The 18,063-nt window shown below is 40.2% G+C and overlaps 1 protein-coding gene across 5 annotated transcripts in view; it reads right to left on the bottom strand.

The window, feature by feature from the left end:
* Positions 1–2,802: 2,802 nt before the first annotated feature.
* Positions 2,803–18,063, bottom strand: part of TLR3 (toll like receptor 3) — a 34,662-nt gene continuing 19,401 nt past the window's right edge. Inside the window, exons 1-6 of one of the 5 annotated variants that reach the window (XM_063156071.1) lie at positions 12,459–12,564; positions 12,059–12,204; positions 9,279–9,727; positions 7,864–8,055; positions 4,417–6,242; positions 2,803–3,625 (exon numbers count right to left, since the gene is read on the bottom strand). In XM_063156071.1, coding sequence (XP_063012141.1) covers positions 3,397–3,625; positions 4,417–6,242; positions 7,864–8,055; positions 9,279–9,722 — 2,691 coding nt within the window. In that variant the 5' untranslated portion in view covers positions 9,723–9,727; positions 12,059–12,204; positions 12,459–12,564 and the 3' untranslated portion in view covers positions 2,803–3,396. Of the gene's footprint in view, positions 3,626–4,416; positions 6,243–7,863; positions 8,056–9,278; positions 9,728–12,058; positions 12,248–12,458; positions 12,574–18,063 lie in introns of those variants that run through there. The other 4 variants (XM_063156070.1, XM_063156069.1, XM_063156068.1 and 1 more) reach the window with 4 other exon arrangements.

Here is an 18,063-nt window from a genome sequence, read left to right on the forward strand (position 1 = left end):
CCACAGTGAAAGTAGCATAATTGAGCTTGTTGGTGGGTAGTATATTTATCTCAGCTATATGTATGAGCATCACTACACGTAACTCGTTCATTACTCCCCGTGTCCTGGTTTTGGCCAGGGCTGGGTTAATGTTTGCAATAGCAAGGAGGGGCACAGCTAGGAGCCCGAGGTAATTCTGTGTCTCCTCACATCAAGCACAAGGGGCAGGGGTCCTTTGTGTTCCATGAGGTAAGAACTCGCATGTGAATCGATCACCTCTCTTGTACACTCTTGTTATTAATGTTGTTCATATTACTGCTTGGTTTTTGTTTCATTGCTTTTTCAAGTAAATTGTTCTTATCTCAACCCATGATGTTCACCTTTTGTGTCTCCAGTTCTGCTCTCCAGCCTGCCAGGGGGAGGGAGGAGTGAGCGAGCAGCACACAGTTTAGAACACTACATTGGGGAATAGTATTCCTAAACCATGACACCCTGTCATTCAAGATCTGTGGAAACCATCAGGTTCCACTCCAAATCTCCAGACTTGAGCATTCTACCTCACTCAAATCCTTTATATATTCTGCTTTCAATACAAATGGCTTCTCTTTAGTCCTATGTAACATCTTTGATATTACAAGTGAACTACTTTTCATTTATTTGGTGTTTAACTCATCAGCAAATCAACATAATGTAATTTCATGCTACCCACTGCAATGAGACTGCCCAGCTCAGATACAGACTGTGAATACTGAAAGCACTTACAACTCTTAGCCATGTTAAGCCCATTTATTTAATCTCAATAAATTTGTCAAACAAAGAGGAGCAGACTAGAAGTAACTTTCAGGAAAACAGGGAAAATTTATAGGAAAATTTTAGGTCTGCTATAACTGATGATTATCACTGGCCCTGTGATTATTATTTTTGTGCCTTTTTTTTTTCTACATTATGAACCAGTTTTTTTATTATTTTATACATTGTGAACCTTTATAATGTCTATTACTGTGGTAGATTATTTTAAACTGCATCTATGTACTAAAATAACTGTTTAGAATATATTCATCATATTTTTATAATTTAAAGGGATTTTTCATTCATCACCCAGTACTTCTTTGTATTCCTAGCTGTATTACAAAACTAAGCATTTATAAGATTTTTTTCACTCTTCTGAAACCAATTTTGGAGACTTTTGTAGTAACTAGAAAAATCTTTAAGAATTTAGACATGCTGTCATTTGTCAGGCTCTAAGAATCAGAAAAGACCATTAGATAATCTAGTCTGACCTCTTGCATCACATTTCACTGCAGCATTTCTCCATGTGTTCTCTTCATCTTTATGTCATTTTTAATATCCATGTGAATACCAATAATATCCATGTGAACTACTAGCATTTTCTAAACAATTTATGTTAATGTGGAAAGAGAAATTCTGCTGCTATGTGTCATTGCAGATTCAGGATAGGAACCCTGTCACATGTTAGTCTTTAAATAAGACAAAGAACAGTTGATATGGTGCATACCTGGCACACCATAATTACCAACTTGCCTCCTCAACTTTCATGGCCTAAGCATGAAGAAAGAATTTGTCACTTCTCCTGAAAAGGTGAGAAAGATGAGATGAAAGCATCACAATGGGGATAATCCTATTGCTGTAATTAGGGAATCATCATCTATCACTTCAGCTGTAAACAAAGCCTGTTTTGTTTTCACTCAGGACTTCCCAGGCAAGTGAAGACATCTGCACCCCCTTCACTATTCCAGTGCATGAAAAAATTATATTTCACTAATTATTTGTCTTGTTTAGGTTTCTATCATCATGGGACAATAGGAAACCTGTTAAAACCCAATTTTTCATCTACACATATAGCAAATAATGAGAAAAGCAGTTTTAAATGTGAAGTACAGAACTGTTTTCTAAAGCAGTAAAACAGCATTCTTGTAGCAACAGTGGTATTGAAGTTGATGAGGGAAATGCTAGGGGAAAAAGGCAATTTAAAAATATTCCTGAGCTATTGAAGGATCACAGACCTACTAAAAGCTGACAAAGTTTTAAAAGGTCCTTGCAGTAGCAATTAAATATTAACAAAACTATACAAATGACTGACTTGTGTCTAATTTACAATAACTTGTGCTCATATTCACCATCATTTTAGCCAGTGTTAAACATTATAAACACTTTTGAAAGCACATTTTGCTCAGCCTCAGCTCTCTCTCCAGATCAAGCTACTAGCCCATATGTTTGAAGCTTAATGCCCTGGCAATTGCCATCTAGCCCACGCTTCTGTAAAATATGCTCAGGAAAAAAACTAGCTGAATATGCAAGAAATAAACTGCAGGATTCTATCTGATTTTTTACAGTTTTGTTTTTAGCTATCAAAGGCAAAGCTGTGTATAAAGGGATTAAAAAAACCTGTAATTAATCTAGCACAGAAATTTTTTTCCCACTCCACCTCTACCTGTGGTCACAATAATGTTTCTGATACTATTTAAAATGATTTCTTTGTTTTTGTTGTTGTTGCTTTACCATTAACAAAATTTTTGGTAATGAAATTGCAGTAGCACCACTTTCTCCACAAAGTTGTCTTCTGGCTATATTATAGAAACATCTGTGCTTTTATCAATTTTATATAGGTGCAGCAATGTTTCACATTGATTTCAAGTTCTGTGTACAGTTTTGTGTGCATTCTAAGAATCAAGGTGACACCTCTCAGTGTTAATGTCCTGCCAGCTCTCTGAATTTAACCAGAGAAGAGCAAAAATTTTTTTTCCTGATACCAAATTTATTAAATCATTTGACTGATCAGCCTAATCATTTGACTCATCACTTTTTGACAGCAACCAGTATTAGCCCCCAGAAGGCATAATCACATAGGTATTAAAACCCACTTTGAAGCTGCTCACTTTGAAACTCACTTTTGAACTGCAAATTCTTGTTTTGAATTACAGAAGTAATTTTCTGTGTTGCTTAATGTGTTTCACAAGGAAAGCTTTCCAGCTGGAGGCATTGAATCCCCCATGTTTCAAAAGCAAGAACTAGTGTCCACTCTACCTTCTATAAAGATTTTGCTGTTTTATCATTAATGCATTTTCTTTTGTATATCCCCTTAGAAAGTCTGTCTTTTCTATCCTACATCATTTCATAGAACATCAGTGATTCTCACTGCTTTTCAGAATTTCTACCACATTTTCAATACACCGATTGAAATGACTATCCACCATGATCTCTTTTAACATCACTTCAGTGCAGCTGAATTAAAATATCAGCAAAAATAGGAATATAAACAAATTTAAATGATAGTGCCCCTTACATATATTTACAGGATGACAAACTTCTTCAGACCTTCATGAAGGCTTGCTAGTTTTCCAGTGGTAGAAAGTACACAATGAAATGGCCCCATAATTCAAATCTGTAGTTCAAAAATCAGTGCACTTTACTTCTACATTTAAGTGCCATCACTAATTGCTGATGAAATGCACTGACTCGTTCTTTCTGGGCTGGCCAGTTCAAGATGCAGCGAGATCTGAACATTCCTCTTCTCAGGTGAAGTGCATGATACAACTTGTAATCTTGGATATCATCAAGAAAGATCAGTATGATGGAGTCCCGACTTTGTTCAATGGCTTGCTGGAGAGCATGATATACCTTGAAACTGAAGCAAAAATAAGACAAAAATCAGTGTTTTCTTTTATGTGAAAGAGAAAGAAAAGATTAACGGGATCTTAGTATCTATTTTGTGATATACAATGGTTATTACTTTCCTTAAATTAAAAGTTGCCTCTAACTAAAAAAAAATAAAAGAACGCTCTAAAAATATAACCTAAGTGTACTGTCTTGATATTGCCTTGTTTAGCAAAATCCCTTTCTTTATGAGACCACTATATAAGAATAGTGAAAAGACTAACTTAAAGGGAAACAAAAACCATCTTTCAATTCTAGTGGTCTCACTCATTGTTGCTCTTCTTCAAATGTGTGATTTAAGGAAAGCAAACTGCAAAGGTATCATCTTGACTTTTGGGAAAAAAACCCCAACCAAACAAAACTAAACAAAAGACCCCTCCCAAAAAGCCCTGAAAGCAAAAAAAAACCCAACAAACCAACCAAACAAAAAACAACGAAAAAACCACAACAAAAACAAATCTAAAAACCCAAACAACTAAATCAAACAAACAAAAAACCCCACAAAAAACACCCAAAAAAATGCCTAAAACATTGACTTAGATATTCAAATGTACACTACCATATGTGTGAAACAATTAACTTTATTAACTTAGGAATTATTTTGAAGTTACAATATATTAGGTAAATATACTGAAGTAGATTTTGAGTTGGTATTTTTCATTAAATGGTATTTTTCATTAAATTACAACTAAAAACTTAACTTGGTAAAATATCTCTTAAGAAATTTTTCCTCTTACAGATAAAATTTCAAATCCTACTCACTTTTTACACCAGGGATCCTGTAAAAGGTGTTCAGTCACAACAAAAATAATCTTCCTGCTCATTTTTATGCTGTTAATTGTGGCTTCAAATACAGATACACCTGCTTCAAAATCCCGTTCTTCTAAACAAAACTTAATTTCAAAGTGGTTATTTTTTTCCAGAGACATGAAATTTTTAGACACCCAATTCTTGTCTTCTCTTGCATGAATAACATAGGCATCATAATCATACTGTTCCTGTTGTCTCTCAAATTCTTTAAAACCAAGCATTCGATTGACTAAAATATTCCAGTAGAAAGCTATTCTCCACCCTTCAAAATGGATGGTAAGGACGATAAAAATGAATAGTGTCACAATAGTGGTAGAGATCACAAAAAGAAGTTTAAATGGAGCACTGTCTTTGCAGGCTGAGCTATCAAAATACAAAACCAGACTGCCATGATATTTAGGTGGGGTGTTGCAAATGTACTGGGACCTCAATCCGGGTATATCTGCTTGGGTCTCATTAAGCCAATCAGCAAACCAAGCAATGCTTTCACAGGTACAATCAAAGGGATTGGAATCCATCTCTAGTCTTCTCAAGCTCCTGAAAGGTAGACCAAATACTTTTTCTTCAACTGAGGTTATCAGATTTTTCTGAAGGTTCAATGAATTCAGAGAGGCTTGGTCGTCAAACAGAGTTGCTGGAAGCAAATTCAAATTATTTGAGCCTAAATCCAAGTGTTTTAATTGAAACAGACCCTTGAAAACCTGAACTGGAATTTCGTCAAGCCCATTTGATTTTAAATTAAGAATCTGCAAATTGGGAAGACCCTTTAAAAAAAGAACAGGGCCACCTGGATTTGCATGTTTCCAAAGCCGGGCTAAATTATTGTGCTGCAAGTCCAGGATGTCAAGTTTGTCAAGTCCATCAAACAAGTCTTCTTGTATGTTTGCTATGTTGTTATTGCTGATGTCCAGGACAGTTAGGTTTCGTAGAGGATGAAAAGGTGAAGGAGAAAAGGCCAGATTACTGCAGCCTACCTTCCTCAGCATCAGTTTTCTAAGGCCTGGGACAAAAATGAATGATTCGCTTTGCAAAGTCAAGTTTTTATTATAGGAAAGATAAATATCTTGTATATTATTGAGACCTTTAAACTCATGACCTGTAAGCTGTTGACTAATTTCATTGAGACCAAGATCAAGAATTTTCAGGTGTCCCAGGGAAGAAAATGCCCCGCTTTCTATTGTAGAGATTCTGGTTTTTGTGAGGTTGAGAACCTGTAAGCTAGAATTAGCAAGTGATGAAAATGTTTTATTAGTTATTCTTTGTAAGTTTATGTTGCAGTTGCAGAGACTCAGATATTTCAGGTTATTCAGACCTGTGAACATGTTAGCAGTAATTCCTGGAAAATTGTTATTATCCATTATAAGGTACTCCAGGTGGTACAGCCAATGAAAAGAAAAATCTTCAATTTTCCCAGCAAGTGAGTTTATGAGATTCAAATATTTAAGGTTGGATAATCCATAAAATAAACGCGAAGTTACATGAATATTATTAATCTTCAGGTTTAAGTATTGTAAACTTGAAAGCCACTGAAATGAATCGTTTTCTATGACAGAGAGAGAATTTTGGGAAAGGTTTAAAATTGTAAGATTTGTTCCTTGCAGTCCCTGGAAAGTTGACTTGCCAATGTAGGAAAGTTTCACATGGCTTAGTGAGAGGTTTCGAATTGCTGTGTTTGACAATTCTGTACAAAGTTTCTTTGTGCGATTTTCACCAAGTTCAACATTGTTCAGTATGAGGCCACGCAAATTTCCAATTGTATGGAAGCATCCCGTATGAAACTGAAAGGATAAGAAAAAAAACTTGAGCTAAACAAGAATGATGTAAGAAAGTTGACCAATAAAACGAAAACTTGGAAAGGCTTTCAAATGCAATTTCTTAGAAGAATAGAACTCCTACACTCAGATTGCTTCACAGCCAAGTTCAGACAAACACTTTATGGAGTTTACACTTCTTGTGACAATAGTTCTATCACTTATAACATGATTATCATAAATCTGAGTAGTATTATTTCAGAAGAAGACAGAAAGTGGCTTAGTGGGATGCAAGTTTCAATCCAATAACCAAAACTTCTTCTCTAGAAGTATCTTAAAATGTTTGATTTCTTTTTTCAAATTTCTTTTATTGATATCTGCTAGGTATACTAATCTACTAGTTATTAGGTCTGCAGACAGACAAGAAGAAACCCAGTTTCTATGTGCAAACTGAAGCTAATATGAAACCTAATACTACACACTTGCTTTCACAATATGGATCACAAGCTTTTATCATAGTGCTGGCCCCTCATCTTGATTAACATACAGCTGAGGGATTAAATACTCCATTTTTCAGAATTATTCAAATGCATAAGGCTGCTTTTTAGATAGCAGTACTGTAAAACCAGAGCAGCTGAAACTGGCACAAAGTAGCAGTGCCCAGGAAAAAAGTAGTGCCATTTACTCATCTACACCCTGTGCCCTTGTGCCAGAATAGCCCCACTTGCAGTCACACAGTGAACCACGCAGGGAACCAGTGTGACTACAAGCCAACCAAGCCAAAACACCTGTAGAGTTTCCTCAGTGATCCAGCACAAAGCCTCATAAAAGCTGGTATCAGAAAGAGGGAGGGATGAAGAGGCCAAGTGAAAGAGGATGGTGGGATTCACTCTTAGCATGGATACAAACTTATACCACTTTAAAATATTCTTGTAGGTTCGGTGTACATATTTTTTAGAGATCAACCAACTGGGAGACAAAGCAAAAGAAACAAACAAAAACCAAACGAACCAAGGAAATTCAATGCATATTCAGTATTCATATGCTGAGAGTCAACCAGTTTAGAATTGCCACACTTAACCATCACTCTTCAAAGAATCGAAACACTGAGAAGCAGGTCAGAGAGCACAGATGGAAGACAAAGCACCCACGTGGGGTTTTTTTTAAGGAATAGGTATATGTTTCTGGAATGATTATTTCTCTGATGTTCCCACAGCCTCGAGTTGAACGCTCTCTTTGGTTAACTGAGAAGTGAAACCTAGATTGTATAACCAGACTTGCATATTACCACACTTTATACCCACTTAGAAAGCGCGTCAGCCCTTCACCTTCAGCACGTGCAAAAATAGTTCTGCACAGAAAATACCTGCTAAGGATTCTAAGAGCATCTCAATTTAGGTTTTGCTTGAGACCTCTGATCTACATGGAACCAACCCATATGAAACCAGCCTGTGCCAATTTCAGTGGCAAAACAGTAATTCTGTAAATCACTGCTGGAGGTCAGGAGGAATGCTGTATAAAATGGAATGGGTTTTGGACCTCACTGGATCAAAATTGTAATGTAAACGCCATACAACCATAAAGGGCAAATCAGAATAGTTCCATTTTATACTTACACCTGTTAAATTTCTGTTGAAATACTTCCTACCTCTTTTAGTGGATTTGATGACAAATCAAGACTATTTAATGATGTGTTGCTAAGAAAACTGAAGTCTTCTTTTTTCAACTCAGTGATTTGGTTGCTCCCCAACATGAGTTCATGAAGTTTCTCCAACTGCTGCTCCAATCCTAAATTGGCTGACTTCAAAGAATTATGAGATAGGTCCAAAATTTTCAAGTTCTGGAGAGAATATGCAAGAAAAAAAGGTATAAAATTAATTTTTAATCTTTATTTTATGCAATACACAAAAAAATTTAGAAATATTTCATTAAAGTACAACTGATCAGAAATTAGTTGCAATACTACACTTAAAATAAATTTGCAATACAGAAATGGCAGCTTTCAAGCTCCTGCTGAAACAAGTATTCTATATTTTTCACACCAGTAACTTTCATGGTATTAATGGTATTAACCTGCTAAAGTATTTACTGCAAACCAAAGTAGATTTAATTAAAGCTCCTTGATTCACTGAAGGCCCTCACTCATATAAAGTGATAAATGCAAAAGCCTACAGATGGCTGTAGTTACAACTATTGCAGTGTAAGACATTGCATTCCATGCTTTTTCAGCGTGGTCCAGTCCCATAAATGGAATGAGGAAGGTGAAGTTCCCAACACGGAAGCTGGTTGCACTCACTGTATTTAGTTGTGCCAGCAGTCCTACAGTGCAAGCAAGTACACTTCATGCAACTGAACTGGAATACTGAGTTTAGCAGGAAAGCTCAGACCTATTCCAAACCACATACATACTCATTGGAACACTGAGTGACAATTAGTACCTACACATTGTCCTTACTTTACTTTTTTTTGTCCTTGGGCTCTTCATTTTGCATGAGTCCTGCCTGGTACAAAGACAGTGAAATAGTCCTTTCCTGCTTTCTGTGGTGGTCCCCCAATCTCTGCTACAGACACGAATATTTAACCACATGTAAACTAGCAGAGAAAGCAAAGGTACAATAAAAACATTTTTACTCTTTCACAGCTCTTGAAGTCCTGAGAGATACATTCAGCCTAAGCACTGGCCTTCCTGGTTTGAATATTTAAACCTCAACTTTGAGAACTGAGGCTACCAGCTACCCAGGCAGCTCAGATTCCACAGCATCCACTTCAATATTGTCATCATCTGCTGCTGCTATTGGCTCAGCACACAGCCTGCATGGGAGAGATGCTTCAAAGGGATGCAATACAGAAAGAGGAATGGAGAGCATTGACTCACAAAGATGACTGAGACTCCAACATGCTATAACAGAAGAAGCCACAAGGCCTCTTCTTCAGCAAAAATCAGTGAAAGATTATATGTTGGGTATTTTGAGATAGCAAAGCAGTTCTGTATAACACTGGAAAATACAGTAAATTCCCCATTTATACTTTGTTTACATGAAAAGGTGCATTTCTAACTCTTACCTTCAGGGTTTTGAAAGGATGATTTTTTATATTTAGTCTGTTGTATCCTAGATTGAGCTCAGTCAGGTTGGTGCAGGAAGCAAAGACTCTGTCAGGGAGCTTATACAATTCATTATGTTCTAACTTCAGAATCTGCAACAGGGGCACATTTTGGCACAATTCTGGTTGCAGTTTAGAGATGCTGTTGTAGCCTGCATTCAAGTAAACCAGCTGGCTGTACTTGGTCAAATTTACAGGACCTAGCTGTTTTAGCTGATTATGAGAAATGTCCAAACTCGTTATATTGCCTGGAAGATCAGAGGGAATTTGAGTCAGCTTTAGGTGACTGCAGTCAGCCATTTCATTTTGGATATGACACTGCTTTCCAGCTGATGCACACGGCCAGAAGACAAACATCAGTCTGACACATAAGCTGCTCCACCAAAGAATAGCGTTTCGCATCATTCTATCTGCAAAGGCAAAAAGAACACTGCAAATTACAATCATTTTGACATGACTTGCGTCTTCAGCTGAAGGCTAAGCAAGCAAGTCTTAAAAAATATGTGATTTCATACTGAGCAAGCAGTCAGTGGTTTTAATCCATGAACTTCTTCTGCATTTACTTCTGCAGAAGAGTTATGTCTAATAATCGCTCTAAATAAATACTTTTATTTAAAAGCAATAATATTGTCTCGCACAAAAATAGGTATGTTCAAAAAGCTACCAACTTTATCTATTATCGATGAAAATTTCCAGTTGCTTTCTCTTTTCTGATTAATTTGGCATGGCTTTAACATTCATAAAATACAATAAATATGACAAATTGTACATAAGCCTCTCAATGTTAGTAACTGATCCCTGAGCTTAATTACATCTAAAATATTTACAGTTATATGCAGTAAAAATACGTAATATACCACTTGTTTCTTTTACTGTTCTTGCCAGTTTTTATTTTCCAAGTCAATCACACAAAATTCTATCTGTCTTTCCATCTTATAGAGAAAGAAGGAATACCAGGCTATAGAAACATATATGAGAAAGTGTGAACACAAAAAATAAATCAGCACCAACTTAATCAGAGAAAGAAATCGATAACAGCCAAGGTGTAGAGGAGACACTGCCCCTAGATTCAATATAATTATCCAAATACTTTCAGGAAAACTTATACATTTAAGAATTTCTATACTCCACCCTATATCTTTTGTTCATTTAGATTAGGGTATCAACATTGAAATTCTAATTTTCAATGGCTATACCTGTTTTGTCATTACATTTCTAATGAATCTTAGGCTTTTTTCATATTTTGTTCATTTTCCATTTGGTATCCATTAGATTTAAATTCACCTGGTGATCTTGTAATGAAACTTTACTGCCCAAAGAAAGAAAATTGATTCCATAAAAATTCTGATCAGAACAGAGCTGTGTGAGCTGACAAGGGTTTGACTAGTCTTCTGAGTCATAGAGCCTGCCTAATTAAATGGAATTTCTTCTAATCAAAAGAAGAATCCTCTGTATCTTCCATATTATTCTCTACAGAATTAATCCTTAGTAGAGGGAGAATATACTTTGTGAGTGCTTGCCAGAATGTTTTTTTTCATGCTGTAGCACAGGACAATAAGCTTAGGCTCCTGTCTTCAATATTTTTCTTTTTTAAAAAATAGAAAGCTTATACTTTCAACCCTGATGTCTGACAGTGTCTCCACAGTCTTATACACACTTATCTGTATGGCCTTCTGCCAACAAGCTTGGAACCTACCTGCCAACCTCAATTTACCAATTAGTTCCGTCTCAGAAGGACGGGCTCCCAGGCAGAGAAGGCTATCAGTGCCCCAGTACAGAACAGGCTATAGATGGGAATAAACCTGCCTAGACTTAGCAGGAAGCTAGAAGAGCTTCTCAAAAGACTAACTCATGGGAAGTGTGAGCTTTCTTTCTTCTGCAGCTCCCACTTTCTTTTGCTAGGATGCTGTGTTTGATTAATATGATTGAGCTTTGAGCACATTAGAGTATCAGGCTTTAGCAAACAATGAAACAAGAAATGAGAAGAGAAATTAAACCTGCACATTTGTATAGAAAAAGGGAAGAATTCTTCATAACTGATATTTTCTAAAGAGACAAATTTCCATTAGCATAACAAAACACTCCAAGGAGTTGACACTGCAACCTGCAGCCAAACAGGAGCTTAGCAGGTCAGACCCCAGCAGAGTTTGACTCCACAGCTGACCTGCCTTTTCAGAGGGCATGCATCAGGACTGCTCCAGTGGCAAAAGTCACATTAGAGTGGCCAGAGGGGAATCTCATGGCTGCCTTTTGGCAGCAACATGGCCATCTAAGGGGAAACAGTTGTACAATCCAGTGGGAGTGGGCATACAAGCAAGGGATAGAGGGACATAAAACATGGCAAAGGCACACACAAAGGACTACAAAAGATGGATTAAAATAAACCTTAATGAAAAAACAATTCCCTGCTGGGTACTGCATGTCAAGCTGACCCACATCCTGCAGCTCTTATAGCCTGGGTCTCCACTCATCTGCCACTGGTTAATGGGGAGGAGAAGGGGACAACAAACTCCTGCTGCAGCTGCTGCCAAGCACAGCACCCATGTCCCGTGGCTGAGAAAATAAAGGACCACTTGTCCTGCCTCTTTTCTCTGCACCCCAACTGCTGGAAACACTAAGGAAAACAAAAGGGAAGTTTTATCTGTGACAGAAGCTTGCATCCTGGTCTGTATCATTCTCAGGGCTAGTTTTAGGGTGATCAGCCAGCTGCTGGGTGCAGCAGCAATTGCTGCCAGGCTCACCTTTAAGTTTAAAAGGCGGAAGAATTGTACTGCGCAATCACAAATCAGGTTCTTTAGCTGGCTTCCAGCGAGGCCCAATGGGCTGCCTTTTCCTGGATTTCTCATTGTAAGAAGTCTGAAACCAACTTCAGGTGTTTTAGCTTTGCCTGGGGGAGGGTCCAGTGAAGAAAGCACACACCCATTATCAAACTTCATACACAGCGTTTCAGATGGGCAAAAGAAAGAAATACAGTTTTAACAGTATGAGCAAGAACTTTAAAAACTGGCACTGACTTGGCTAACTTGCAAGCGAAGAAAAATCCAGGATCAAGGAAATCACCCGAACTCCTGGGCAGCGCTTTACCTTTGCACCTCAATATTCACATTTATTTTTAAGAAATGAAGAATTTTACCGACTTACCTCTGCGGGCTTTATCCCCTTGGGTCTGGAAGCATCCCACCTCTGCACTCGCTTCTCAGCATACGAAAACCGTGAGGAAGCTCTCTGCCCAGAGCCGGAAGAAGTGAAAGCGAAAGTGCGGCCAGGCGCTCCGAGGGAAGAAGGGAGCGGCGGGGCGGCTCCGGCAGCCGGCAGGATGAACATCCCGGGCAGCCGGCAGGATGAACATCCCGGGCAGCCGGCAGGATGAACATCCCGGGCAGCCGGCAGGGTGAACATCCCGGGCAGCCGGCGGGATCAGCATCCCGGGCAGCCGGCAGGGTGAACATCCCGGGGCAGCCGGCAGGATGAACATCCCGGGGCAGCCGGCGGGATGAACATCCCGGGCAGCCGGCAGGATGAACATCCCGGGCAGCCGGCAGGATGAACATCCCGGGCAGCCGGCAGGATGAACATCCCGGGCAGCCGGCAGGATGAACATCCCGGGGCAGCCGGCAGGATGAACATCCCGGGCAGCCGGCAGGGTGAACATCCCGGGCAGCTGGCGGGATCAGCATCCCGGGGCAGCCGGCAGGGTGAACATCCCGGGCAGCCGGCGGGATCAGCATCCCGGGCAGCGGCAGGATCAGCATCCCGGGGCAGCCGGCAGGGTGAACACCCCGGGGCAGCCGGCAGGGTGAACATCCCGGGCAGCCGGCGGGATCAGCATCCGGGGCAGCCGGCAGGATGAACAGCCCGGGGCAGCCGGCAGGGTGAACATCCCGGGGCAGCCGGCAGGATGAACATCCCGGGCAGCCGGCAGGATGAACATCCCGGGGCAGCCGGCAGGATGAACATCCCGGGCAGCCGGCAGGATCAGCATCCCGGGCAGCCGGCGGGATGAACATCCCGGGCAGCCGGCAGGATCAGCATCCCGGACAGCCGGCAGGATGAACATCCCGGGCAGCCGGCAGGATGAACATCCCGGGCAGCCGGCAGGATGAGGGTCCCGGGCAGCCGGCGGGATCAGCATCCCGGGCAGCCGGCAGGATGAACATCCCGGGGCAGCCGGCAGGATGAACATCCCGGGCAGCCGGCAGGATGAACATCCCGGGGCAGCCGGCAGGATGAACATCCCGGGCAGCCGGCAGGATGAGGGTATGAGGGTCCCGGGGCAGCCGGCAGGGTGAACATCCCGGGCAGCCGGCGGGATCAGCATCCCGGGCAGCCGGCGGGATCAGCATCCCGGGGCAGCCGGCAGGATGAGGGTCCCGGGCAGCCGGCGGGATCAGCATCCCGGGGCAGCCGGCAGGATGAGGGTCCCGGGCAGCCGGCGGGATGAACACCCCGGGGCAGCGGCAGCCGCGGGTCCCCCATTCGCAGCGAACCTCCTGAGATGAAAGGTTTCAGAGGTGCTGAGGGTTGGGAATAGCTCCTAACCTCACAGTCCGGCTGCTCCTTGTGGATGCTGACCACAAGTAAACAGATTGAAACACACAGATTTATCACAGATGAGCAGCAGCATCACGCCATCCTATTTAAAACTCAGATATTATTTATTCCTGGCTATTTCCAGTGTCTGAAAATCCCCAAGGGCATATACCAAAAGCCAATATCCTGACTGATAGATTACTGACATAAGTTTTCTAAAGTAGAAACAGCAACAATGTTTCCTACGGAGCCATGTACAGTATTCCCTTTAGAAGGGAATTTGGTTATGTGAGATAGTAATATATTTAATTTCTAAGAGAGAAATAAAATATTTCATATTTAATTAAAAAGAAACCAACAACTTTTTTTTTTTTTTTTAAGTCTAAGTTAAAGTTTCAGGTACAGCTTTCATATGTGTGTCCTCTTGATACTGTTTGTGAATCTGTGTGCCCCTAATTTCCAAAGAACCTGACCATCAGTTTCCTGGAGGAGACTTTCTCAGTACCACCTTCTGAACATGACAGGATGCTATTGCTTCAACTACTTTGGCATTCATGAATATTCTGCAGAACTGATCCAGTATACGTAGGGCACATTAACTGCTGAGGTCACCTGACATTTTTAAGTAATTGTGCTGTTCCCTCTTAAGTGAAGATTGGGTAGCTGCAGACTAATCCAGAAAAGAATAAAGTTGGGCTTTAATTTGTCATGGGAGGTGTTTGAAATTATAACCTGCAGCAAGGTGTTAACTGCCTGCCCATCAGGAGCTCTGGGGAGGGAGGGAGCTTGTGCTGGTTTCTACCCTAAATATGGGACTACCAACATTTTTGCTGTGGAGGAGGCTGGCTGGGAGATGGGCTGGATAACAATGAGGTTGAGGCCCTTAATTCCCACTTCTGTTCTCTGAATTCTTTCAGCAATTGCTGGATATAATAAATTAATGTTTATTCTTGGAATTGGAGCACAAACTGAGACCAGAGCCAAGATCCTTTGGAGTTGAAAGGCTCTAAAGCCTTTCATTCCCATTTTATACCTTGATTCCCATTTTAAACCTTGATCCTCCTTTTCTCCTTGGTGTGGGAAGAGTAAATTTCTCTTCCATGCTGTCCAGTGTGCTCGGGTCAGGATAAGGTCATTTGATCAGAAGGACAGCCAGCTGAAGTCACATTAAGTTAATCTGAAGAGAATTTTTTGCTTTGTGTGTTGTTATTCTGCTGCTTTAGAACATAGAAGATCACATTGATGGTAAGAAACATAGTAATTAACAATATTTGTAGATCACTATTCCAGCATAGCAATACTCTCAGGTATTTTATCTCTCCCTACACCATGCTCATAACTACAGAAAAAATATGGTCTTTGGTCTTACCTCCCAATTTATTGCTTCTCAAACCTCTCTTCCCTATACACATAAGAGACTGTGAGGAAGCTACAGTTGTCCCAGGCACAATGGAGGAAAACCATCTAATGATGCTGAAACTGTTAATTTTTTCACTAAGGCTTTTTCAACACTCTAGCCATTCAAAAATATCCAAGGCTCAAGGAGACAACAGCACATGGTTGGTCAAAATCTCCATTCTTTTGGACCTCTTGCACTGGGAGTAAGAACATTTATTTTAGTACAGAAAATTTCAAAGCAATGAAGCTCTTGTAAACATTTTGCAGTGTAATTTACAATCTAGGGCTTACAGAACCATTGCAGATTCAGTAAGTATGGTTGGTAGGCAGCAAAGTGGATACAATTGTGCTTACTTCAGCAGTGTGCAGTCTCATCAGGTTCCCAAGTTGCCATAACCACTGTGTAGCCTACTTTACCCTATACTTATGTTTTCAAGTGCTGGGAAGAACATGACAGCGCATAATGGAGGGCAGAGTTAAGCAATCCACATGTCCAGGGAATAATTTAGAAAAAAAGCAGCTCAAAAATTAGGCAAGGCTCTCACACTGGGGTCAGGGTAAGCTTGAGTGAGGTGGTTCTGAATGGTGACAAAACACAGTCAGGCAAAATACTGGAGATGCAGCCATTTCATTTACATGTTTAGTAGCGTGTAACCAGCTGCTGCACAGACCCAGCTTAAGCTGATCTGGTCTATAAATGCAGAAGGATGGGGATGTATGTGCAGTATCTCAGAGAACACAGCCAGAGCCACCAAAAACTGAGCCTAGGAAAAAGGAAGTCTACTCATCTTACCCCATCCTCAGATACAAAAATGTGTACAAAAATCAACTTAGCACAAGGGTTAACATGTTCCCAGTTAATACAATGGGACTTCAGTGTTTTTGTAAACTGCAAGTCACACTGCAAGTATCAGGGAGAAGACCTAAACTGAGAGAACACATGCAGACGCTGCAATGACTCAATGACTATCAGCCACTCAAAAGGGAAAGGACCTTTCGTTGTGCTTGGATTCAGATATCCTATGCAATGGACAGGTTCATGGAAACAGAATTTAAAGATGTCTGGAAGTGAGCGCAGCTTCCAGGAGAAAAAAAGCAGGAAAGAGCAGACCTGAACATTAAAGATCTGAGTCAAGTCTTGGCGGGGGACTTCCTGCAACATCAAGGCAGCTAGTAGGGAGGATAGTGTGGCACAGAGTTAGCTTGGATGTGCCTCCTGAGAAAAGAATAGATGCTTCTTCTCTTGTGATTATATTAATTTAGCTAAGTTTGACTGTGCTCTTGAAATACCTAGCAGGTCACGCGACTTTTGGATCCAGTAGTTCTTCTAAGGCTGCTCAGTCAATACTGCTTATTTACAAGTTGTAAAAATTACATTACATTGGCTTTTTTTGGACACAAAAGTGGAAAAGAGTACGTGGAGATTCACAGGCAGAATATGTTCATTAGCATCCTCCCAAACCTCAAAGACAGAAGAATTTACTTCCATTCATTTCTTTGTTTAATTCCTCTTGTGGAATAAAAAATGTGCTTGTGAATGAAATCTGGGAACATGACCTGGGCAGGTAGCTGAAAACGCCAGCCATTGTTTGTGATTTAAGATATCTAGCAGCCAGCCAAGAGCAGTGGCTTTGACTAAAATGTTTTTCACCTGGAAGTAACATTCAAAATGCCAGTGAATATGCAGAGATAAAGTACAGCTTTGACTCATCAGCTTTGACACTTTTCTGATGTGTTGCACTTACTGTAAAGATCAGTTGCTACTGCAGAATAGGTCACATTGCAGAACAGAACAGGTATCTGAAATATTCTGCCTTGTAAGAGCATTCACAAAAGTTCATTTCACTATGGTTAGGTTGCTTTACTTAGCCTAGCCAGGAGCCAAATTAGAGAACTGAGAATTCAGCTCTGGGATGGATTCCTGTTCAAGCACTACTTCTCCTCTCTTTATTGGGACAGTTTCAAAGGCTTTGGAACCCGTTTCACTGCATCTTCCACTGCTCCAGCAAGGATGCATCAATACTAGCACATATATTATGTCAATGCCTTTACTTTTCATCCAGGGAATTCCAACCCCAAAAAGAGGACCCTGGAGCCAGATAAAGGAGAAGTCACTAACTTTTAAGTTAACCTTTTAGACAGGGTTAGAGAAGGTCAAAATGTTTCACTTCATTATGCCACTATTTTATAAAAGAGGTCCCTCAATGCTTCATGCTTGCAGCACTGGATTAATGTATATATAACTATTGCTCTTAAATATTTTAGCCTTTTTTCATAAGGAAGGAGTAAATAAGCTAGAATTTAGGACTTAGATATTCTTGTGTTGTGGAAATATTTTTGTACCTGCAAGAATTCTCCCCAAAAGGTGACAGCCTTCCTAAAATCTTATTCTTATCCAGATTTCTCAATTAAGCATGCATATTAAATATTTTTTATTTGCAATAGTTTCTATTTAACAGCATCTTCCCCCAGTATTTAATTGTCTGGTTTCAGAATCCCTTCCTTTTTTGTTGTTCCCCCTTTTTCTGGCACATTGCCATGCAATTTTTTGCAATATATTTCCAACAGAAAATCTATACCCCAAATCAGGTCATGTATTGTGGCTCCTATGCCAAATGGTTTCACTGTGAACAGAGCAAAATTTAATAATAAAGCAGAAATTCCATCATTTGATTTACAGCCATGCTTGCAGCACAAAGAGCAAACATTAGGACAAGCCTACCACTTTTTGAAATATTTTCCCACTATGTTTTTAAGGCAATGGAATCTCTGGACTCTGAAGGTAACCTGTATCTAAAAGAACCACAGTTGCATTTCA

The sequence above is a fragment of the Melospiza melodia genome, chromosome 5, assembly GCF_035770615.1.
Source record: "Melospiza melodia melodia isolate bMelMel2 chromosome 5, bMelMel2.pri, whole genome shotgun sequence".
In the NCBI taxonomy this organism is placed as follows: domain Eukaryota; kingdom Metazoa; phylum Chordata; class Aves; order Passeriformes; family Passerellidae; genus Melospiza; species Melospiza melodia.